The following is a 26,834-nucleotide window of genomic DNA, read 5'->3' on the forward strand; positions in this document are numbered from 1 at the left end:
GCTTACTTTGTTGTTTTCTATATTTCCTTAGGAAACAAGTGGCACATAGTCTGTATTATATATGAAAAGAAGTGATTAGACCAGACCTTTGTACTGGATCGGATCCAGATCCAAACATAGTGTTGTAATTCTATCTGTTATTAAAGGGTATTTTTGTACCCTAAAAGTATGTATTAGTTAAATACTCATACCCTAATACAATGAGAACACTTTAACGTGTTGTTTTTCTGCAGCCTCTTTTCATTATCGTGCTTTCACTTTTCTTGCACAGGTGAACCTGGAGATCATAGCATTCTAACAATATAAACTTCCTAAGAGACTCTGATCTAATAATGAAGCCAATATTGGTCAAATGAAACATGAGAAATGTATTATTTGGCTTATGAATAAAGAATTTACCTTAACAACAATAAATTTAGTTCACATAATCCAACAATCATTTTTATCTACTATATGTGTATACACACACACATAGCAGTTACTGTTGTATTGATGTGGGATGGGCTGTGTTGATTCCAAGTATCTCTTTGGGACTTGAACTGGCCTGCTAGAGAAGGTGTTTCTGAGTTGTACAACCATACACATTTTACTCCAATTTTGACCAATACATCAAGTTGGGCAGGCTAGCCTGAAGTTTGTCCTTTCTGCTTTTCTTGTTTTTATCAATTTTCCTGGTTGGCTCACCAGGTCCCAGTTCACTTCGAATAAGATTCCCCATGACTGATTTTCATTTTCTATTGCCACTCCAAATCATAAAGGAACAAGAAAAAGAACATTGAATTGGTTCAATCACAATTAGGCATTCAGGGGTGTATCCTTCCATTGTGGAGCATTCAGCATGTTTCTGTATTTTGGCTAAATTCTCTTCAAGTTTCCATGGAACGAATGTTTTTCCCTGCAGTCAACCTGTACACTGGTTTCAATCTCAGATTCAGTTTGATAAGTTGTGATGTGATAACTGATTGCTTGATTCCATGTTAATCAGTAGTTTCAAATTGGTGTTTGTTTCAGGTCTTTTGACATGTATCAATGTTGTATGTTTCGGTAGGTGCGCAATGTCATGATTGAGAATATTGACAAAGTTTTAGAAAGAGGTGATAGATTGGAACTGCTTGTGGATAAAACAGAAAACATGCAAGGTAACACATTTCGCTTCCGAAGGCAAGCTCGTCGCTTCAGGAATACAGTTTGGTGGAGAAATGTCAAACTTATGTATGCACTCTCACCCCTGATTTCGTTAGTTTTTGCTTACTATGAACTCACTTGTGCTTATATATGGGTCTTATTTTCCCCTCTTCTTTGCTAACTGAAAATATTTCTTTTCAATATATCACAAGTATTATGGTTCTATAAAAATGAATGATTACCTGGAGGTTAGTTGGAGGACCTTGTAAGACATGCATTGTAATAGAGTTAGAGGATCTAATGTTTTCTTAGATTTTTTTTTAAGTGAAATGTGCTGATTTGCTATCTCATGTGGTTCAGTTTCATGTAAAAGTCTCTCACTCACGGGATGTTTGGTTTCAGTCCTTGTTACAGTCAAAGTGTTTTGGTGAAGTCATTGTCACGGTCCAAGTCTTGTTTTCATTAGTTTACTGCAATATTAAACATTCAACTTTTTCCTATCCACTTTCATGAGTAATCTGGCTGCTGGAGGGTAGGGATGGCAGTGGACCGGGGGAAAGCGGGGCCCCGCCTCGCCCCGTTTGGACCGGGGATGAAGGGCATGAAACGGGGATGGAGGTGGGGACGAAGGTTAAAATCCATCCTCGTTCGGGGATGAAGGCGGGGATGGACGTACCCTTTTCCCTGCCCTGCCCTGCCCCGCCCCGCCTCATCCCCGTTTGAACTTTGAACCGGGGATGGAGGACATGAAATGGGGATGAAGGCGGGGGTGGAGGTTAAAATCCATCCCCGCCGGGGATGGAGGTTCTAATCTTGAGGCGGGGCGGGGGTGGAGACCTTGTCCCCCGCCCCGCCCCGCCACACTGCCATCCCTAGCTGGAGGCTTGCATTCATTATCGAAATATATGAGTCAATAAATCTTCGCTTATTCTAAGTCATTATGGATGGTCTGCTGTACAGCTGGTGCTACATGAAAGCCTATTTCTCGTAGAAGTGGTTTAGTTCTTTACAAACATTAGCTTGGATCTGTTTAATTCTCAATCTCCACAAAGGAACAAGTTTTGCTACTGTAAATGACTAAAACTTAAGCTGCTGTGATGCACTAGAGTTGCAGGCAAGTTTGTAATTGTACAAAATTTCCTTCTGCATCACTGTTTGACTTGATGTCCTTTTCTCCTATCACAAGATGCTAGTATCTTTGTATACGTCTCTTTGCAGGCTAAAATTTTGCAAACATTAGACCATCTTATGATTGCTAGAGTAGGCAAGCATCTATACATGTACTGCTGGGGGAATGTTTCTCTTTTCATCTTCTCATTTTCATGTTCTCAGACATTTGTGGTTTTAATTTTTATATAGCTGTTTTATTGGGATATGGTTGGGTATGTGTTTTCATACATACAATAACTTTTTTATGAATAAGACATAGCAACAACCTTGTATACATGTAGATGTGTATGCATGCATTGACAATGGTTCCATTGTTGGGTGAGGCCACAATTATTAGTAACTATCCAATTTGTCATGTCAGACATGGCTAAGTAAATTTGGCTTGTCTTGCAACATAACTATGTATGAAATATGAATAAATCACCTTATCGTTGGTTATGGGAGAGATGCCGAGTTCGTGTCCAACATCATAATATGCCTAGATCCTGGATTTGGATCAATCATGCATCATTCAAATTTGTAATTCTTCTCTTTGATTATGAAGTTTCTACTGCCTCTATATTGTTGTCAACATTTTCTTTTTCACTTTTTTGAAATCATTTGCCATGTAAATGACAGAAGTTGACATCTTCCATCAAACTCTAGGAGAAGAGAAAATTTTGAGAACCTATTTACCTGGCCCCAATGGGATATCCCCATGAACGCTCCTTTTCTCTTTCGTACCCATTTACAGAATTGAATTTAGGCTTCATTGTTGGATTAACTCCTTTTGAAGTATACATTTTTAAGTTTAGTGGTGCTTTGGCATGCTATAAGATTCAGAAAGCTTACATGGAAGGTGCTGCTCTTCCTTATCTGGGATTGTTCTTGGTCCAACATTTATGATGCTTGCTATTTGAGCTGTTGTATTTTCAAGAACCCTATGGGAACCATTATCTTAGTTTGGTTGTGAGGGCCATTACTTGGTGCAACAATAAAGTGCTCATACTGTCAAATTTGTAATGTGGGTTTTAATTCTCAGGGCGGCCACTTGTTGCAATAAGTAGGTTTGACCTCCAGCCTGCCCTTTCCAGCACGCTGGAACATGCGACTGCACTTGGCATAGCTCTTTTTATTGTAACTTGATTGTTTTTCACTACTTGGTGGGCTTCCCCGGGAGATGAAAATGACAAGATATTTAAGAACACATTTGAACACTATTCCTCTAGCCATGCACACAGATAGATTCATGTTGCAAATACACAAAATCAAAAGAAGTTTATCAACTCAGGATTGGCTTTTCTCATTTTAAAATGGAATTTTGAGCCCCACCACTGAACACCTATTCTTTTTCCTTTTTGATAATTTTTTTGGCTTTTGTATCTTTTAGATGGTATCTTATCACTCCAACCTTTTCTTTCAACACAGGTTCCTGTTTTTGCCTTGAAAAACAGTTTCTTGGTTTGATATCTAGTTTTTTGATTTGCTTGGTTTGGTAATCCGAGATTCTGCATTAGTTGAAGCTTTCTTGTGTTTAGCAAATTTTGGTTTACATTCTTAGATCATATATTTGCATTGATCTTTGAATGCAAAACAAACTACTTCTATAGTGATTTTTGGAGCAGGATGCAAAAAATATACAGTTTGCATTATTTGAGTACTAGATTGACTGAAGATGTTGGCAATAGGATCAGAAAGTTGAGTATGAGCTGCAAGATCTTGCATTATTTGAGTACTAGATTTTGAAAAATGTCTATGTAGGCTTAGAGCTGCTAACTATGTGTTATCAAATGAAATAGGCCATGTACTCAAATTAAAGTAATTGCACTTAATATGGGCAAGGTTGTAAGGATGAAATATGCTTGTTTGCATCCATGGTGATTTGTGTTTGAATGGAGTATACTGGGTGGTGAAGGTTGGGGCTAGTTCACTCTATTCATTTGCAAACTGTGTTGATGTGATTAGAGAAAACCATCTTCTTAAGTAACATTTTCTGAAATTGTCATTTGTAGCCTATATTTTTCTCATGTTTGTGGGAGTCTTACGTGGAAGAATGATGTAGGAGCGGAGCATAAAACCCGGTCCATAAAGGGTCCATATGGATCTATTTTTGTTATTTTGTTTTCTTGTATTTATTTAATTTGGATCTTAGTTTAGGATCTTGTTTTGGATTTTATTTCATATAGTATCTATCTCAGATCCATATTGGTTTGAGTCATGTTTGAATCATAGTTTTGGATTGGATCATTTTTAGATCCATATTAGGGTCTGGGTTTCTGGGGTTTTCCTTGCTTTATTATAAATATTCATTATAGAGCGGAGAAAGGGAGAGATGAATAAATTATGAGATATTTTTAGTGTTTTTCCTTTAATTTTCTGTTTCGTAGTTTTGTAGTTGCTCTAGGGTGCCTATTCTTGTGGGGTTTAGGAGCGATTCTCCTGACCACTGCATCAATTTGGTATTAGAGATTCGGTTGTTCTCCTCTATCATCAGTATTACGAAGTTCGAGGAAAGATCAAAAGGACGGTTCACCTTGATTCATTCAATCAAACGATTTTAGGGAACAACCCATCATATTCAAGATTCAACACGAGATTTCAGCTCGGGGAGCGGAATCGATTGATCGTGGCTGACAACTACTTGAAACAACTACAGGTTTGGCCGTCAGGCGATGTTGCATGGTCGCCTGGATCTTCTACGTATATATTTATCGCTGCCGCCAAACATTCGCTCATTAGACCACCATGGTTTATCATAGACCCTTCATCCGATGAGGACGTGAACGGAGATCCAATACATGTATTCTCAGATACACCATTGGTGCACCCACCGATCAGCTTTGACGTGCGGCAGCCCTAGACTCTGTCCGCCTATCTCCCTTGCTCACAATCTCCTTCCTTGTCTCCACCTTTCTCGTTCCCCTTCAACCACCCATCACTATCGTCCCCTTGTCCTTCACCATTATCACCTCGCCTTTCCTCCACCAGCATAACCTGACCACCGACACTCTTGGCCGACAACCAGAGTTTCCCTTTCCTCCACTTTCCTTTCTTTCCCTCCGTCCGCCCTTTCTTCTTGTTCCCCTTCTTACTCGACCGTCTATCACGTCAAGCATTGGTCACGGACCAACCACCTGCCGACCTTACCGCCATTATTGTCGTCCACGGTGTGTTGGGGAACACCCTAGCCACCAAAAAATGCAGCGGGAACAATCGGTGGTGGAGGCCAAGCCACCACCGGTTTCCTGTTTCAAATCGTGGGTGGCGCGGCGCCAGAGTGTCGGCCCGACGGGGGAGCCCCATCTGTGCCCTAATGCGGGTGGGGTACTCCCACCCAAGTCATCGGGTGAGAGGTTCCCACTCACAAAACTGGGTGGTCGAACCGGTTCGATCCCCCACAACCACTGTAAGGCATTTCCTGCATCCCAGACCTGGTTCAAACAAGTTTGAGTCTGGTTCTGACCCATTTTGAACCCCATGAGGCTGAGGCTGGTTTGTTTTTTCGTCCGGGTTAGGCTCAAACCCAACATTTTGGTCCTATTCATGTGAAACCGACCCAGACTTGGCCTAATCGGGCCCAAACAGAGCTTCAACTTGGTTTTGGATCGGGTCAAAACCAGACCCAACCAATTTTTGGACTTGGATCTGGTCAAGATCATACTTATTATCCCCTAAACTCGATTTAGGCTCCATCCTACCCTAATTCAGGTTTGACGACTTATCATCTATGTCACATGGGTGTGGGTGCAACACGGGTGCGGTGCAATTTCAAAAATTTTGGACACGGGGACTCGGCTATATATATATATATATATATATATATATATATATATATATATATATATATATATATATATATATAACAATAATAAGTCGGCTATAGCCCATTAGGGGACACAGCTATAGCCCTGTGCAATGCAGTTGCACAGTCAGTGCAACTGTTGCACAGACTGTGCAATGCAGTCTGTGATTGTGCAATGCACAGTCTGGCTATATTTTTTTTATATATACAGATATATATATAATTTAGTTTTTTGTCCTAAAAATGGATCAAAATAGACTCGGTCAAAGTTGACCGAGTCTATAAAGTGGACGAACTCGGCCCATGTGCGTTGACCGAGTTTGACACCTGTTGACTGAGTCTGCCCCGTGTCCGAAGCCGCACCCGTGTCTGCACCCATGTCAGGGCGTGTCGATGCAGGTGCGTCGCCTCCCCAGCCGAGTCCGTGTGACATAGCTTATCATGTACCCAATCCGATCACGATCCTGCCAGATTTTAACCGAACCCAATATCTAGAGCACCCAAACTTTGACCCAAGTCCCACCTTAACCCAAACCAACCCCAATCCAAGCCGGTTTTACATAAATCCTACACTGCCTTTACCCAAACAGGACCCACCTAAGCCTACCCAGCCTAACTTCAACTCTCTTGTTGAACCTTCTCAAGCTCAGAATAACCCACAGGCCCCAAGATCCCTATCCACTGATATCCCACACCTACGAATTCAAAGTGGAGTTCTCAGAGTTTCATGGTCTTTTGGATGAGAAGATATTCTTTTATTGGTTTTATGGTGTGTGTTTCTACCTCGAGTGACATGATATTCATCGCGGTGTCCCATTGGCAGCAACACGACTTTGAGGATTAGCCCAGGTGTGGTGGGGTGAGATGCAGAAAGATCGAGAGAACCACGGTTTGGGACAAGTTCAAATATGGGAAGAGATGCAGAGTTTGATACAAATCAGATTCATTCCTAAAACTATTCTCTAAACCCAAGTAGGTGAAACCGATTTAGAATCCAATTCATATAAATATCTGTTAGAGCCTACCCTGAATGAGCCATCATTTAAATCCATTCAATACCTATCTGAAGTCCCGGATCCAATTAAACAAATTGGATCTAAAATCTTTTAATAAATCCAAGTCCATTTTGTTGGATCCCCCAAAACCCATTATAAAATCCATTAACTCATCTGTAGGTGAAGCGGATTTGGACATGAACCTAAACCACTTACATCCAAATAACAAAGAGCTTGCTTGTATCGTATGTTAAGACATATGTAATAATATGTAATAATACATCTATATATATATATAAATATAGATGTATTTACCATAATACCCGATAGGGGTATTATGGTCTTTTCACAAGTACCCAATAGGGGTACTTGTTTTATTTCTTTTATTTTGCTGTTTTTTATTTTTTATTTTTTAAATGTATTTTGGGATACCGAAAAGGGGCCCCACAATGGAGTCGTTGGGGCCCCCAACGGTCATAATTGTGACCGTTGGGGGCTCCCAACGACTCTATTGGGAGCCCCCTTTGGTCTCCCTTCTCTTATAAATAGGGGGAACCCCCCTTGTATTTTGCATGGCTCTTAGAGAGCTCCTCTTCAATAAAAGAAATATTCTTTTATGTGTGTAGCCTTATTATAAGGCCCTTCGTATATCCCTTGGTGGATTTTCTCTCTTGTGCTTGTTTCTTTTGTCCGTGTTGGACATTGTGAATGCTTTGGCATTCTTGAATTCTTCTGCATACTTCATTACATGGTATCAGAGCCATACGATCTTCTAAGGTAAAATCGTGTCTCTCTCTACTTCCTTTCTTTCTCACATCTTCATTTTGTAGCAATGGAAGTCAAGATCGATCTATCATTCAAACTCAATGGGAAAAATTACATGATGTGGGCATCCGCAATGGAGAATAATCTCAAAGGCAAGAAGCTTTGGGGTTATGTAATGGGAACCGTTCCGGAACCCCAACTTAAGCTCACAAAGATGGAAGGAGATCAAGAGAAAGCACTTGAAGGCGATGCTCGTCTCAAGGCCATTGAAGATTATAATCACCAAATGGAAGATTGGGAGAGCAACCATGCAAAAATCCTAGCATGGTTTATGAATAATGTCGAACTCAAGGTATGTGCAAATATTGCAAAATTTCGTCGGGCAAATGAAGCTTGGTTTTTTATGAAGGGTATGTTTACCCAAAAGGATCTTGCAAGAGCTTATTTTTTGCAAGAAAAAGTAAGAACCACAAAACAAGGTGACATGAGCATACAAGATTATTATAGTGCTCTAAATCCTTTGTGGGATGAATTGGCTCTTTTAGAGCCTAAATGAGTGGCTATGGAGGATGTGGTACTAAGACAAAAACAAATGGAACAACATAGATTGTTTCAATTTTTATTTGGGCTTCGTCCCGAATTTGAACAAGTTAGATCCTTAATCCTCCATAGATCTACGTTTCCTCCCTTAGAAGAGGCTATTGCCGAGATTACTCAAGAAGAGACTAGGCATAGCATGGGTAAAAGCATAGAGGAAGTTCTTGCCGTATCTAAACCCGGCAATCATGTTAAAACATACAAACCACCTCATTTTGGTAAGCAAGGGAATGGAGGGAGAAAAATGATTATATGTCATCATTGTTATGAGCCGGGACATATTAAACCCGTTTGCCCAAAGCTAAATGGGGCATTCAAGCCAAAGGTGGCTTCCGTTGAAGAATCATCCACCAAAGAAGATGACGGCAAGAACGGGGATCTCAAAGATACTCTTAGACAAATCTTCTTGGCTCTCCAACAAATTCTAAAGGCTACTTCTTCTACCTCCGGTGCTGCCATTGCCTCATCATCACCTCCCGGTACGTACTCTTGGATTTTAGATTCCGGAGTCTCTTTTCACATGACTCCTCATGAAAATGCATTAACCAATGTGCACACCAATTCAAAAATATCTTGTGTCTCTACGGCCGATGGAACTTTTCTCAAAATAAATGGTATTGGAACTCTTGATTCTAAAAATGTTCAAAATTTTCTTGTTCCAAAAGTTAGTGTAAAAACCGTAAGTTTTGCCATTTAAATTTTTCGGGAAACATGCAATTTGGACCTGAGATCCATATTTCGGATCTCGGACCCATAAATGGGTATTGATGCATAGCTTAGGGCATTAAAAAAAAAATATTAATATTTGTAATGAAGCGAGATATATATATATATGGCGAACTCGCGGATCCACAGTTGGATCCATTTGGATCCAACTTGTGGACCCATTTTCGATGGGAAACTGGCGTAGACCCAACTCGGGGTCGGTTACCGGGTCTCGGGTCCGGACCCGGGTCGCCCCTGTGTAACGAGTAAAAAGGAAAAGGGGGGGGGGGGGGGTAACTCGATAAGGGTTGCCCGATTTTTTCTGAAAAAGGGAAAGTAAGAAGGGGAGGGTTAGGGTGCTGAGAGAAAACCCTAACCCCTATCGTGTGAGGGAGAAAAAGGGGGAAAGGTGGGCCGCAGCCTCCGGCGAAAGGGGAACGACCTCCGCCAAATTCGGAAGGCTTCCTCCTTTAAAATGGCAGGTTGGTATCCCCTTCCCCTTTACCTCTCTGTTTTTGCCCCAAATCTCTCTCACTCTCCTCGTTTTCGTGCACGTTGTTGGAGCCACATCGCCGGCAACTCCCCAACTGCGGCAGACGTACGCACCACCCTGGGCAAGCGACAGTCCTTCCTCATCCTCGTTGTTTCCCTTCAACCGGAGCTCGACAGTGGGGGTGGGATCGACCTCAGCCGATCTCTCTCTAGTTAAGCTGCCTCCGATCATCCGGATTTGCGAAACGAGGTACGGGTACCTCTTTTTTATTCTAATGGGGCATCGGTGGAGATTGGATCTCCATGCAACAATCGATGGAATCTCATGGAGAACAGCGGACCCACAGTTTCCACTGCTACTCCCTTGCACCTTCTGTGCTCTTGTTGTTTTGAAAAAAAAAAAAAGACAGAACTAATAAGCTTTTACCTTCATGAATTGGGCCCAGGTATGCAGTCGGCTGGGCTGTGTACCAGACCCAGCCAACTAGGTCAGTTGGGTGGGTCTGGCTGGGTGCTAGACCCAGTTTTAGCTGAGTCTTTTGTTCGAAATCTTTTATTTGAACTTGAATGGTTAGAATGAGTTGATATTGTTTAATGAAGTTTGCATCAGATTTATTATGTTGATAGGCATCTTTTATTTGAACTTGAATGGTTAGAATGAGTTGATATGGTTTAATGAAGTTGGCATCAGATTTATCAAGTTGATAGGCATCTTTTATTTGAACTTGAATGGTTAGAATGAGTTGATATTGTTTAATGAAGTTTGCATCAGATTTATTATGTTGATAGGCATCTTTTATTTGAACTTGAATGGTTAGAATGAATTGATATTGTTTAATGAAGTTTGCATCAGATTTATTATGTTGATAGGCATCTTTTATTTGAACTTGAATGGTTAGAATGAGTTGATATGGTTTAATGAAGTTGGCATCAGATTTATCAAGTTGATAGGCATCTTTTATTTGAACTTGAATGGTTAGAATGAGTTGATATTGTTTAATGAAGTTTTGCATCAGATTTATTATGTTGATAGGCATCTTTTATTTGAACTTGAATGGTTAGAATGAGTTGATAATTCATCCATTGTTTAATTCTGATATGTCTTAGTAATTAAATAATGTATTGAAATTGTGATTGTTGCTTAGAAACTGTTAAAGCTTAATCAGTTGGACATTTAGGAAAACCTGAGACTAAAGGGGATTGTGCCTAGTTGTTATAAAAAAAAAAAGGGTATATGAGTTAATAAAAATTAGTTCTTTGAAATCTGTAGTGCTGCTGTTTTTGACAGCATACACGGGTCCAAACTGGACCTGTGTACGTGCTGTTGGACCCAGCCGACTGGGGCGGGGGTGTGTTTCTTTCGAGAAAAAAAAAGATATATATAAAGTAATTAAATGATGGTTTTCGAAATGGGATATGCTGTCGTTTTTTACAGCATACACAGGTCCATACTGGACCTGTGAATATGCTGCCAGACCCAGCCGATGGGATCGGCTGGGCTTAGTCTTTTCACATACATATATATAGGTCTATATATATATGTATATATATACATATATATGTATATATGTAAACAGGGATATTAGCATATGGCTTCCCTTTTTGATACGTTTCCGGACAGCATACACAACCCCTGTTTTAGGCCTGTGTATATGCTGTCACACCCAGCCGATAGGGTCGGCTGGGCTGTGCTGTTAATTTCAAAACTTCTCTTATGCTGAGAACCATGCCATGTTAGTAACATAGGTTGTTAGCATATGAAAACAGGGCCTGGTTATGTGATTGGTAAAGTTAAAAATTCTAATCTTTTGATGCATGATAAATCTTGAGCATGAATTATGTACCTACAGTTTTATTTCTCTTTATGTTAGGAGTTGAGGTGGTTTACATGACTATTGGAACATGTTTACACATTGATGTACTTGACGTGTGTTGTTACATATACATAAATACATAAATGCTTCATTGTCCATCTCATACGAATCATGGTTAGAAGCATGTGTGGTAATGATTGTATAAAGATGCATGCATGTGCATTCCATGCATATGCACAGGAAAAAGGGTATAACATGGGCAGTTTAATTTGCATATGGGAATGTCATATTTCATGTTCATTATCAATGGATTAATTTGGTGCATATATGACCATACCTTGCAAGCATGTTAATACCACTGCATACCTTACATATGATCGTGACTCCTGCATTAGTGCTCCGGTAATCAAAATGAATCATCAAGGGTTTGGTGAACCCGAGTTGTGGAAATGTTTCCCTTACTCATTTCAATGCATTGCGAAGATCATGCTTTATTAATATTTCAGCTTTATTGCACTGTTCTATATGTTTCCACAGGCCGGAGTCCTGTGATGGCTCTCGCGAGGTAGACACGAGCTTTTATCTTTCTTTTTGCATATGATATTGCAAAACTTAAGAAAATTAAATTTTTAATAAGAAGTAATAATAAAGCACAGTGTAATATACCTTCTGGGATCACCCATCTGGAGAATGGGGATCTTAGGAATCCGGTCTTGGAGAGATTGTGATGATACAAAACTCCGTGTGCTTAATTTTGGTCCCCTGAACCCGATATTGAGGTTCTTTCTCCTAGCCACGGTTTTAGGGAGAGTCTGTCACTTTACCCGGGAGTGGTGTGTCTGACACAGCTGTTGTTTTTGGTACCAAGCAAGTGGCACTTGTGGGCGTGGGGTGTCCCTTGTGTCCCCGACATTAGATGTGGAGGTCTAATGTTCCGAAGGTGATTCGGTCGAGGGCTAAGTTGGAACCCAGTAATAAAATACAAATTGTGTGCTAAGCTACCCTGGAAACTTAACTTAACCTCGGGGTTTGTACCCGTTTGGTGTATCCGCGGGCAACGGTAATTAAAAAGAGAAACTTAAAGTTGTATGCATTTAATAGGGCATGCATAAGGAAATAAAAAGACTTAATGGAAGATAATAAAATGATTTGTACAAAAGACATGCATTTTTCCTGTTATGCATTAGAGCATGCATACTTTAATGGTTTCCTTAATCATTATATGATGGTAAGTGTTGAATGTGTATTTCTTGTTGCATGCTGAAGTTATAGTACATGCTGCTGCTTTACTGTCTCTGGATGTTTAGTATTTATGATTGTTGCCTGAATAAATTTCCCAAATGCTATAAGCTGTCTTGTATGCATTTCCCTCAATTGTTGCATGATATCTCATCTTGACTCGTTATCTCATTTGTTTCATTAAGAAGTAGTTGTGGTCAGGATTTCGATTCTGACACCCTACTTCATTGGTTTTTCGTAGGAACAGGTGATCAGTGAAGTCGACAGCTACTGCGAGGGCGCGGGGGTCACAATGAGTTTTGACAGTCTTCTTTGTGGACAAAGTGACTCTTTTATTTGGTTTTTCAGTCTAGTGTTCTTGTTATTTGCTTATTGTCATCAGTGTTTACGTTACGTTCTGTTGAATCAAACATTTTGTTTTGAGGCTAGTTCTTAATTCATGAATAAAGGTATTGGTTAGGTTATGGATGTTAATTGCAAGTTCTTTTGTGGTTTATGGCTATCTAGTTGGAATTGGAACTGTGAGGACCCCGGGTCTCTGGGAAGTTTTCCGCACTGGTTTAAAAAAAAAATCCGTGTTTTCAAAGGGGATGAGTTGGGGGTCGTTACAGTTAAAATAGTTCCTAAATTAAATCTTAACCTCTTTTCCGTTTCTCAAATAGCCGACCATGGATGTGAAATATCTTTCTCATCCCAAGGGTGCTTTGTGCAGGATCTCCGGTGTAACGACCCCAACTCATCTCCTTTGAAAATGCGGATTTTTTTTTTTTAAAAAAAAAAAAACAGTGCGGAAAACTTTTCAGAGACCCGGGGTCCTCACAGTTCCAATTCTAACTCGATAGCCACAAACCATAAAAGAACTTGCAATTGACATCCATAATCTAACCAATACTTTTATTCATGAATTAAGAACTAGTCTCAAAACAAAATGTTTGACTCAACAGAACGTAACGTAAACATTGATGAAATTAAGCAAATGTCAAGAATACTAGACTGAAAAAAACCAAAATAAAGAGTCACTCTGTCCACAAAGGAAACTGTCAAAACTCATTGTGACTCCTGCGCCCTCACAGTAGCTGTCGACTTCACTGATCACCTGTTCCTGCGAAAAACCAATGAAGTAGGGTGTCAGAATCGAAATCCTGAGCACAGCTACTTCTTAATGAAACAAGTGAGATAAAGAGTTAAGATGAGATATCATGCAACAATTGAGGGAAATACATACAAGACAGTTTATAGCATTTGGGAATCTATTCATGCAACAATCATAAATGCTAAACATGCAAAGACAGTAAAGCAGTAACATGTACTAAAACTTCAGCATGCAACAAGAAATAAGCATTCAGCACTTACCATCAGGTATTGGTTAAGGGAATCATTAATGTATGCATGATCTAATGCATAACAGGAAAATGCATGACTTTTGTGCAATGCATGAATCATTTTATTATCTTTCATTTAAGTCTTTTGTTTCCTTATGCATGCTCTATTAAATGCATACAACTTTAAGTTTCCCTTTTTAATTACCGTTGCCCGCAGATACACCAAACGGGTACAAACCCCGAGATCAAGTTAGGTTCCCAGGGTAGCTTAACACACAATTTGTATTTTATTACTGGGTTCCAACTTAGCCCTCGACCGAATCACCTTCGGAACATTAGACCTCCACATCTAATGTCGGGGACACAAGGGACACTCCACGCCCACAAGTGCCACTTCCTTGGTACCAAAAACAACAGCTGTGTCAAAACACACCACCCCAGGTAAAACGGCGAATTCTCCCTAAAACCGTGGCCAGGAGAAGGAACCTCAATATCGGGTTCAGGGGACTAAAATTAAGCACAAGGAGTTTTGTATCCTCACAGTCTCCCCAAGACCGGATTTCTAAGATCCCCATTCTCTAGATGGGTGATCCCAGAACGTATATTACACTGTGCTTTATTATTTCTTTTATTAAAAATTAATTTCTTAAGTTTTGCAACATCATATGCAAAAAAAGAAAGATAAAAGCTCGCCTCCATCTCGCGAGAGCCATCACAGGACTCCGGCCTGTGGAAACATATAGAACAGTGCAATACAACTGAGATATTAATAAAACATGATCTTTGCGATGCATTGAAATGAATAAGGGAAAACAATTCCACAGCTCGGGTTTACCAAACCCTCGATGATTCATTATGATCACCGAAGCACTAATGCAAGGATCATAATCATATGTGTGCAGTGGTATTAACATGCCTCCAAGGTATAGTCATATATGTACCAATTTAATCCATTGACAATGAACATGAAATATGACATTCCCATATGCAAATTGAACAACCCACGTTATACCCTTTTCCTATGCATATGCATGGTATGCGCATGCATGCATCTTTATGCAATTATCACCACATATGATTCTAACCATGAATTGTATTGAGATGAACAAAAGAGCATTCATGTATTTATGTATATACAACAACACACGTTAAGTCCCTCAATATGTAAGCACTCAAAACAAACTTTATCATGGAATAATGTGTAAGCATTTTCCAACACACATATGAACCACATCAACTCCTAACATATATGGAAATCAAGATTTCGGGTACATGACTTATTCCCAAAGTTGATCATGCATCAAGAGATTAAAATTCTAAACTTTACTAATCACACAACCAGACCCTGTTTTCATAAGCTAACACACTTATGTTACTAGCATGCTACAGTATCCATATGAGAAAAAAAAATTGTATTTAACAGCCCAGCCCGGCTGACCCTGTCGGCTGGGTCTGACAGAATATTCACAGGGGTCGGCCGGGTCTGACAGAATATTCACAGGCCCAGTTTGGGCTTGTGTATGCTGTCAGGACGTCCCACCTATACAGAAAATTTTCTGTATATAGTATAAACAAAATTTTCTCAAGGCCAAGGCCCAGGCCAGCACCAACTGACTGGGTCGACTGGGCCTGCCCCAGCCCTGCCAAAACCAACCACACACCCAGCCAAGCACTTGGTTGGGCCTGTCGGTTCGGCCAGCAGCTGGCAGTCAGCCGAGTGCCACTCGGCTGGCTGCCAGCCAACCAATCCAACAGCCGATACTTAAAACAAACAGATTTCAAAATTTTATATTTTTTTCAAAGCCACCTAGCCCAGCCGACCCTGCCGGCTGGGTCTGACAGCATATCCACAGGCCCAGTTTGGGCCTGTGTAAGCTGTCAGGAAACCACCGCATCTTTTTTTTTTCTTTTTGATAACAACTAGGCACAACCCCTATTAGTCTCAGGTTTAATTAACTGCCCAAACTGATTAAGCTTTAACAGTTTCTAAACAAAAATCAAAATTTCAACACATTATTTAGTTACTAAGACATATCAGAGTTAAACAATGGATGAAATCTTAATTCATTCTAACAATTCAAGTTCAAATAACTGATTCATATCAACATAATAATTCTGATGCAAACTTCATTAAACCCCCCCAAAACTCCACATCAGTATATATATATATATATATATATAGCCTTAACCAGAAATTCAAAACCAATTTAATTACATGCTTTGGAATACACTCGGTTAAGGAAATCTGAAAATTTAGGGAACACTACATGTATCAAAGAGAAGATTTCGAACAAAAGACCCAGCTAAAACTGGGTCTAGCACACAGCCAGACCCACCCAGCCGACCCAGTTGGCTGGGTCTGGTACACAGCCCAGCCGACTGCATGCCTGGGCCCAAATCATGAAGGTAAAAGCTTATTAGTTCTGTTTTTTTTTTTCAAAACAATAAGAGCACAGAAGGTGTAAGTGAGTAACAGTGGAAACTGTGGGTCCACTGTTCTCCATGAGATTCCATCGAGTGTTGCATGGAGATCCAATCTCCACCGATGCCCCATTTGAATAAAAAAGAGGTACCCGTACCTCGTTTCGCAAATCCTGGTGATCGGAGACAGCTTTTACGAGAGAGAGATCGGCTGAGGTCGAACCCACCCCCACTGTCGAACTCCTGTTGAAGGGAAACAACGAGGAGGAGGGAGGAGTGCCGCTTGACAAGGGTGGTGCGTATGCCTGCCACGGTTGGGAAGTTGCCGACGATGGGGCTCCGGCAACATGCACGAAAACGAGAGTGAGAGAGATTTGGGGCAAAACTGAGAGAGGAAGGGGAAGGGGATACCAACCTGCCATTTTAAAGGTGGAAGCCCTCCGAATTTGGCGGAGATCATTCCCCTTTCGCCGGAGGCTGTGGCCCACCTTTCCCTCCTTTTCCCCTCACACGATAGGGGTTAGGGTTTTCTATCAGCACCCTAACCCTCCCCCTTCTTACTTTCCCCTTTCCAGCAATATCGGGCAACCCTTATCGGGTTGCCCCCCCCCCTTTTTTTCTTTTTTTTTTTTACTCGTTACACAGGGGCGACCCGGGTTCGAACCCGGGACCCGGTAACCGACCCCGAGTTGGGTCCACACCTGTTTCCCATCAAAAATGGATCCGCAAGTTGGATCCAAATGGATCCAACTGTGGATCCTCGAGTTCTCTTTTTATATATATATATATATATATATATATATATATATATATTTCTCGTTTTATTACTAATGTTAATATTTTTTTTGTATAACGCAATTAGCTATGCATAAATACCCATTTATGGGTCCGAGATCCGAAATATGGATCTTAGGTCCAAATTGCATGGTTCCAGACAAAACAATTAAATGGCAAAACTTACGGTTTTTACATCCGGTCCGGGAAGCGGATTGGGCAAGGCCATAGGAAGGGAGACCTTTATTTTATGGATAACTTAATACTTCCAAATACCTCATTTTGTACTTATGTCCAAGACAAAAATATTGAAACTTGGCATAAAAGGCTTGGACATCCAAGTTAATCTAAAATGTATCTTTTTCCTTTTGGAAACAAGTTTTGTAAAGAAAAAGATATCAATTGCAAAGATTGCATTTTTGGAAAAATAAAGTCTGCTCTTTTTCCTATTAGAACTTTTGTGACAACAAGACCTTTTGAATTGGTGCATTCCGATGTATGGGGACCATCTCCGGTTCTATCCAAAGGTGGTTATTCGTATTATGCTACTTTTATTGATGATTATAATAGATATGTATGGATTTATTTTCTTAACTTTAAATCAGAAGTTTTTAACTTCTTCAAAGAATTTCATGCAAAAGTTCAAAATCAATTTCAAAGTCAAATATCTATTCTTAGATCCGATTCGGGTGGAGAGTACTTATCAAATGATTTTCAATCATATCTAAAATAACATGGCATTTGTCATCAAAAATCTTGCCCAAGAACTCCTCAACAAAATGGTCTAGCGGAAAGAAAACATAGACATATTTTAGAAACCACTAGATCCTTACTCATTTCTAAAAATATTCCTAAAAATTTTTGGGCCGAAGCCGTGTTAACCTCCACCTATTTAATCAATAGGATGCCATCTTCAAAATTGAACAATATCTCTCCTTATGAAAAACTTTTCAATATGACACCCGACTACAATCGTCTTCGTATTTTTGGGTGTAAATGCTTTGTTCTTTTACATAAAAGAGACAAATTGTCACCTAAAGCAATAGAATGCGTATTTTTAGGATACGGTGAAAATCAAAAGGGCTATAGATGCTTTGACTATAAGAACAATAAATTATTTGTCTCCAAAGATGTGACCTTTTTAAAAGATGAAAATGGATTTGAAATTTTGGAAAAACCAAATGAAATTGATTATATGTTTATCAATGATCTTTTAGAAGACTCAAATGATGACCTTTTGAGTCATCCGGAATTTTTAGAAAATACTCATGATAATGGTGTATCACCAACTAATGGTGACAATCTCCAAGTATACACTCGGCGTGAGGAAGCACAACCTATTAGTGCTTTAGAAAAAATCTTGCGGCTTAATGAACCCCTAGAAGAAACCTCCCTTAGGCGTTCTTCTAGAGAATCAATTCCACCTAATAGGTTTGTCTCATATGAAACTCTCTCACCTAAATATATAGTTTGTCTAATTGCCTTGCATTCCTACTATGAACCTTCCCACTATAATAAAGCAAAAAATATTCCTCATTGGGTTGAAGCAATGAAAGTTGAACTAGATGCTTTAAATAAGGTTAAAACTTGGGAAATAGTTCACCTTCCTCCAAATAAAAAAGCTATAGGATGTCGATGGGTCTACAAAGTCAAAACAAAAAGTGATGGTTCCCTAGAACGTTATAAAGCTAGATTAGTTGCTAAGGGATATTCACAAGAATATGGCATCGATTATGAGGAGACTTTTGCCCCCGTGGCTCGCATGACAAGCGTTAGAACTCTAATAGCGGTAGCATCATCTAAGAAATGACCTATATTTCAATTGGATCTTAAAAATGCCTTTCTTAATGGTCAGTTGAATGAAGAAGTATATATGGACCCTCCGCCGGGAATTAATGTTAACCAAGGTCAAACTCTTCTGTTATTAAAAGCTTTATATGGGCTTAAACAAGCCCCTAAGGCTTGGTATGATAGATTTAGTGCTATCATGTTAAAATTGGGATTTCGTTCCTGTTATACTGACACTGCTTTTTTTGTTAAACGTGCAGGTAATAGTATCATCATCCTTCTGCTTGTTGTTGATGATACATCACTGGCAATGATGAAAGTGGTATTCTTAATGTTAAAAATATGTTAAAACATAATTTTGATATGTCTGATCTGGGTTTTTGAGGTACTTTCTTGGTATAGAAGTAGCATACTCTCCTCGAGGGTATATATTGTCACAGATGAAGCTTGCTGCAGACATATGTTCCAAATCTGGGATTTCAGATGACAAAAAGGTGGAGACTCCCGAGGTTATCAATGCTAAACTTCGACTGGAGGATAGAGTTCTGCTGGATGATCCTACGCCCTACAGGCAACTCATTGGCTCCCTCACCTATCTGACTATCACCAGGTCGGATATTGCTCATGCTGTGCACTCTGCAAGCCAATTTCAGCATGCTCCTACATCTGTACATATGAGTGTTGTGCTCCGGTTCATTCGATACATCAAAAATACTTTGACTAAAGGGCTATTCCTATCCTCACTCTCTTCCTTAGACTTACTGGCCTATACTGATGATGACTGGGGAGGAAACCCAAATGATCGAATCTCAACTACTGGCTTTTGTGTTTTCCTAGGAGATTCGTTAATTGCTTGGAGGTGCAAGAAACAGCAGAAAGTCTCATTGTCTTCTACTGAAGCAGAATACAGGGCTATGGCAACTACTACAATAGAGCTTGTGTGGCTTCGAAGTCTTCTTCAAGATATGAGAGTCGAAATTACCGGTGCTTCGAAGCTTTGTTGCGATAACAAAAGTGCCATCTACATTGCCAGCAACCACACCTTTCATGAGAGGACTAAGCATATTGAAATGGACTGTCACTATGTACGTGATGAATATCTTCGTGGGACAGTTACACTGCCATATGTCACTTCAAAATATCAACTTGCAGATTTCTTTACCAAATCCCTTCCTGCTCCTCGCTTCTTGTTCCTTCTTGGCAAACTTTCGGTCATTTCCCCGTAAAGTTTGAGGGGGGGTTAAGACATATGTAATAATATGTAATAATACATCTATATATATATAAATATAGATGTATTTACCATAATACCCAATAGGGGTATTATGGTCTTTTCACAAGTACCCAATAGGGGTACTTGTTTTATTTCTTTTATTTTGCTGTTTTTTATTTTTTGTTTTTTATTTTTTAAATGTATTTTGGGATACCGAAAAGGGGCCCCACAATGGAGTCGTTGGGGGCTCCCAACGACTCTATTGGGAGCCCCCTTTGGTCTCCCTTCTCTTATAAATAGGGGGAACCCCCCTTGTATTTTGCATGGCTCTTAAAGAGCTCTTCTTCAATAAAAGAAATATTCTTTTATGTGTGTAGCCTTATTATAAGGCCCTTCGTATATCCCTTGGTGGATTTTCTCTCTTGTGCTTGTTTCTTTTGTCCGTGTTGGACATTGTGAATGCTTTGGCATTCTTGAATTCTTCCGCATACTTCATTACATCGTAAGCCCCCAAAACCCCACACCAAGAAAACTTTAGTTTAGGCTTAAACCCAGACCCACTTGATCAAACCAAAATGAACTTTCCCATAACCTACCTATACCAAAAACTATTCTGGATCCAAACTGTAGTAACCAGACCCAAAATCATCTTATATCCATCATGCCTAACACAAGCCTGCTCCCAACCTTCAACTTGTTTAAATTGGATCAGTATGAGTTTTCACATGGATGAGGCTCCTTCAGAGTGGATCCAGATTTTTACACAATCGACAACTCCAGATCCATTTCACCCGTTTCACTTCGAAGGCATCTCATGTGACTATGGTTGGTTTGGAAAGACTGGTTATTGGTTATAGTGTGTATGTTCTGATAGATCTTTTTTGGTCCGTTCAGTTGGTAGAGCATCATCGAGACTTGGTTCCATATTGTGGGTCCATAACCCACAAAGTGGAATGGAGTCGGACAAAGTGAAAGCGAGATCTAGATTCGAGGGCAAGTCTTCTCCAACTCGGGGAGAATGATGCAGGAGCTGAGCAGAAGGCCTGTGTCTATAAAGGGTCTAGTTGGATCCATTTTGGTATTTTGTTTTTTTTGTATTTATTTAATTTGGATCTTAGTTTAACATGAGATATTTTGTGGTTTTCCTTTAATTTTCTCTCAATTTCCTGTTTTCATAGTTTCCTAGTTTCATAGTTGCGCTAGGGTGCCTATTCTTGCGGGGTTCAGGAGTGATCCTCTTCATCAAGGAATCTCGAAGCATTATTGAGCCTTGCACTTTCTGGGATCTGGTTTGGACACTTTGGTCGGTACCAACATTTTGTACTAAGGATATTTACATGTTGCATATTAAACAATATGAGACTTGACTGTTCTTGAGTTGTTTTGTTAAGGAACTAGATGTGTTTGATTTTTCTACCATGTGATGTAATAAAATACCCAATTCTTATGTACAAGCCTCTTATGGGCAAGAACAATACACATGAACAAGGGCCACTTATGGGTCTAAATACAAAACCCAATCACAAATGTCTATTATGGGCAAGAACACATAAAAATTATAAGAATTTATTGGATACAAGAGGGGTTACACCCCCTATTTAGAAATAAAAGGAAGCAAAGAAGTCATTGGGAAGTGCTCCCAACAGCTCTATTCCAAGGGCATTATAAGGACTATAATGCCCTTGAGAAAAAGAATAAAATACATTAAAAAAGAAAAACCCTAAAGTGTCCTTTAGGAAGACCACTAATTACATAATGTGTAATGACTAAAATAACCCTAATTGATTTATTTTATCACATCAAGAAATATATATACATATTAATGTATATTATATACATACTCAAACAATAAGTATATATATACTTTAACATTTAACAGTGATTGGTCATTTTTTACAAGATGTTTAGTTTTAGACTTTTACTCCTGGAAAAGAAAGATGTTTATTTCTGATAGTTTATCTGAAATATTGTCATTGATCTATTTTTCTGTTTTACCCCAAGATGGCAGTCACCCATACAGGTATATTGGACTTTTCTGCGTTGGCTCCTACATAGTGATTGCCAATAATATATTACTTTTATGTGCTTTACGTTTCAGGGTTGCATTGGTAGTTCTTCTCGTGGTTGTGGTTTACATTGTGCTCATCTTCGCCTGCCATGGGTTTACTTTGCCATCCTGTCGGAAGTGAAGAACATAGCTTATTTATGTTTGGGTGCATGCCTTGTATTTGAATTTCCTGTAAAATGCTTGGAGTGCTTTTGTTTCATTTTTCAGTGTTTGATTTAAGTGGGGCAAAACTCAAATCGGCTCCAGCTTGTTTTTGGCCAACTTGATCGAGGAAAGAGTTAAACTGATCCCAGAATGAATAAAGAGAAATATATTCTGACCAAATGACAGGGATTGATAAGAAATCAGAAAAAACGTTTTGGTTAGCATGCCCACAGTCGATTCTTAGACCATCTTTGATATTGTTTTTGTATAGTAAGTACTGTTAAACTCATGGTTGATCATACTTATTTGAATCACGTGTTATCCTGCCAAAATAAAATCTTGTTGATGATATTCATTTTAAGAAACTCATTTTTATCTCTCCAAGACCTTGTTAAGACAATGGGTATAAATGCTTTCTTTTAATGCCTATGATCTCAGATCCTTAGTGATTATAGATCCTATGTATGATCTGACATGTTAGGATCTTAGTTACAATCTGAAATTAGTCCAAGTTTAGTGTTTGATTGCTAAAATCTGAAACTGAGGGCTTCCATCCCGTTTCCAAGTTTTCTGGCAAACTAAATCTCATTTCCAAGACCATTCTCATTTCTGCACTTTTTGGCACTCGAAAGCCCAAATCCAGAACCATCATCCCTGTTTCCGGAGTTATCCCATACAGGAAACCTAATGCCGTAGAAAAGTGCCCAAATTTCAGTTTTCATGTATCGATTGCTCAAAACTAGCCCTCGTTTCTGACATTTCCAGATATTAAAAACAAATTCTGCACTGTACCTTGTATTTCCTTGCTTGACCGCGTCTGATTCATCACAGTAGCCTGTCACAATGATACCACAATCACTATCGTGTCGTGTCCCCTTATATGCTAATGTGAATTTACACAACAATTGCGTGTATGGTTGGACACCGGGTCTGGTACCCAACCTGAGACGGATCGGGCTCAGGGGGAGGTGTAGGGACTGAAATATATGAATATAATACATAAATTATGACCATTTCTTGTACCTAAGTTCCGGGGCATTCAAATGCACCGGAGGGCCTTTGAAAATGTTTTACCACTTAGCTGCACCATAGTGACAAGTATCGGTGTTTCTGTTTTTTAGACAACAAAAAAAGTGAAAAATAATGTGATATTCTGCCGGACAATAAGAATGGTAAATGTCATTGGAAATTAAAATTTTCAGTTCTTCATTCTTTCTTTTGTAAACATTTGTTTTTATGTTTTTAAATAATTCTGTTTTTGGTATTTTTTATGATAGAAATGTGCGATTTTTTTTTAAACCAATTTTCATGAAAAATTGTTCGCCATTATTTTATCCTTTTGACACTATGAGCAGCAGCATTCTAATTTTGGGGGAGATAGATTTTGGGATGGGATGTCACTTTCGTTGAAAAATAGCACTTGCTGACTATATCACAAAGACAAATCAACAAGAGCTCGAAATTATTTTGGAAAATAGGACACACGAAGACATGGAATTTTTTAATTTCTAATCAATAAAAATACTATTTTTGATATTCTAATGTTAAAAATGTATTTTTATTGAAATAAAACTTTAAAACATTAAAAAAATAAAATTATATTAAAATATTGTCAGTGCATGTCAATGTCCGTGTCCCACATGTTCGAGCATGTCCGCTCATGTCACCATAGACACACCACCAGAAATGGCGTGTCCCTATGACAGTTTGCTGAGTAATATCATTAAATCTTTTTTTTAATAAATCTAGGGCATACAACATAACATATGGTTGCCTTTTTTTTTGCCTACAAAACCAATGTGGCAAATATTTGGGTCCATTGGTTTCAGGTGGCCCACGAGGGTGCCTACAAAAAAAACATTCCCACTTTATTGTCATTTGGATGACAGGGCCCCAAACCTGGTTTGGCAAAAAAACAGGTTTTCACCTGTTTGGATTACCAAAAAAGGTCAGCCACCGGACGGGAAATGGTCAGTGGAGCTAAAAAAAATGAAAACAAAAATCACCAGTCATTTACTGGCCGGCCACCGGTCAGGAAATGGCGGGAATGGTGTCGCCTGGCATGGGTGACACCATCTCAGCCGATGGCTGGATTATCATGGTTTTTTTTTGAAAGGCAAGCTGGGTTTAGGCAGACCCCTACCAGTTATACAACTATACCATTGGGTTTTGAACCTGCAACGCCCCAACACAAGGTGACGTGCACTAGCTGTTCCTACCAGACAAGCAGTTAAACTGGGTTTCCAACCCAGGGGGAGGATTTTTTTTCACTTAGCCAGCTTTCAATCTAAGTTTTGGCTAGCTCTGCCTCCCCATGAGAATGCTTTCATGGAGGATGAGATGTGAAAAGATTTGCACATAAAAAAAAGTGGTAAGGGTGGGAAAAAGTATTACAATGACACTTTTCTATCATGATGGTTTGAAGTTTTTTCACTCGTGTTGAGAAAAGAAGGAAAAGGGATGCTAGCTCAAGCAATTTTCCACTAAAAAACTACACGAAACAAGCAGGTGTATGAGGATTTTCTTAGGAGCAGAAAATCTTGTGATGAAAAAAAATGTTTTTGGGTGAAAATCTCGACAAAACATCAGTACATATATTAAAATATGCGAAAACACATTAAAATGCAAACAAAGTGTCAGCTTCACATTAAAATTCATGATATTTCTGAAATTGGCATATTTTGAAAATGCTCAAGACTGCATTCCCTTTGCAAAATATCCATTATGTGTTTGTACATAGAGCGATGTCGCATGCATTTGAGTTTTAATTCATGTGCATCCACACACACACACACAAACAAGCGCTCAAATGAACCTTGCTAAGTAGGGGTATCAACGGGTCCGGTTTACCCAGACCAAATCTTATAGGTTCCGGGTACAGTGATAAATAAGAAGACCCAATTAAGACTCAGGTTCGGTCCCGAAGGTCCAATTAATACATGAATCTGGGTATAGTTTGTGAAATTTTACATCAGACCCAGGCTCGACCCGAGTTCGGATTATGACCTGCAATTTTTCAATGTAAAAAAGATACAAAATTTTATTTTACCGGGTATGGTCTGGGTCTGGTTCATGTAGTTCTTATCAGGTCTGGGTATGGTTTCTCTTGTAGTGGACCCGATTAGACTCAGGTCCGGATCCATTACCATACCCGAATATCGGGTCTAAGTCTGGTTCCACCTGGGTCCCAACAAAATCCTACCCGTTGACACCCCTAGTGTTAAGTAATACTCTTCCCTGCTGTCATATGCACGAAACTACTACTCATGGGTGCATGAAGCGAGAGTGAACATTGGGCTGGGTGCGTGATGGCCGCCAAGTACTATGACAACTAATGCAACCATGTCTCACCTTGCTCGGTCAAATTGACCGGGTTTGGGTTTGAGTAAAAGTATCATTGTTCAACCGTATACATAAGGTTAGGTGTCGGGTCTTGGCGCGATAGGACCCAAGCCCAGCCAACTCGAACAGAGTTGACAATAGCAGCAATATTTTTTATAATATCTTGAAAATATACAATACGTCTACTGCCATTTGAAATGTTTTAATATAATCAAAATGTTGAGCATACTTTGCTTAAATGAAAATATCTCATTTTTATTGATTTGTATTAAAAATTGATTGTGTTGTTTTTTATATATTTACCGCAAAGTATGTATGATACATCAAAAATATCGCCATTTTATTACGATATTTCCAAAGGCCAATGCAATATTGAAAATGCGATATTTTAAAAAATCCATGCATTTTAAAAATATTGTGTGTGTATGTGTGTGTGTGTGTTTAGACAAGCGAAGAAAACCGCCTTACTCATCGGCGTAAAAAACCCAGGACTCCTTTACCTAATAGAGAGTGTGCACCCAGTTTGTGATGTATAAGACTCGTCCCTACCCGATGTGCGGAGCCCTTCTAGGCGATAATATTGTGTTTTATCACAATATTAACATGATAAAAATGAATTTTGTTGTGTAATTATGTTATTTATATTTATATGTTTTATTTTTTATGTACACTGATGTTTTCCAACAAAACAAACATTTTAAATTTTCACACCACTTTTTATCACAATATTAACATGATAAAAACAAATTTTGTTGTGTAATTGTGTTATTTATATTTATATTTATATTTATATTTATGTGTTTTATTTTTTATGTACACTGATGTTTTCCAACAAAACAAACATTTTAAAATTTCACACCATTTTCCCCTGCCAAGATTTTTTGAAGAATAATATTTGTGAGCATGGTTTTGGTGTCTCTAGCCTAAGGTCAGAGTTAACACAATGTTGGGTCAGCACGACATGGAGTGCTTAACAGATAAATGAGAGGTAGCAACTGCTAGGAACGGGTTGGATACCTGCCTAACCTGGATCCATATTCAGGCTTTGAGCATGAAAAACAAAGACCTGCATAAGAAAT

At 39.2% G+C, this 26,834-nt stretch overlaps 1 protein-coding gene across 2 annotated transcripts in view; it reads left to right on the forward strand.

The window, feature by feature from the left end:
- Positions 1 to 22,561, forward strand: part of LOC149835317 (vesicle-associated membrane protein 711-like) — a 48,574-nt gene extending 26,013 nt beyond the window's left edge. The window contains exons 3-4 of one of the 2 annotated variants that reach the window (XM_090010498.1): positions 1,049 to 1,212; positions 22,300 to 22,561. In XM_090010498.1, the coding sequence (XP_089866624.1) occupies positions 1,049 to 1,212; positions 22,300 to 22,390 (255 nt within the window). In that variant the 3' untranslated portion in view covers positions 22,391 to 22,561. Of the gene's footprint in view, positions 1 to 1,011; positions 1,213 to 22,299 lie in introns of those variants that run through there. The other variant, XM_090010499.1, reaches the window with a different exon arrangement.
- The last annotated feature ends 4,273 nt before the right edge of the window (positions 22,562 to 26,834 follow it).

Source organism: Nuphar pumila, chromosome 6 (assembly GCF_984573655.1).
Source record: "Nuphar pumila chromosome 6, dmNupPumi1.hap1.1, whole genome shotgun sequence".
Lineage (NCBI taxonomy): Eukaryota > Viridiplantae > Streptophyta > Magnoliopsida > Nymphaeales > Nymphaeaceae > Nuphar > Nuphar pumila.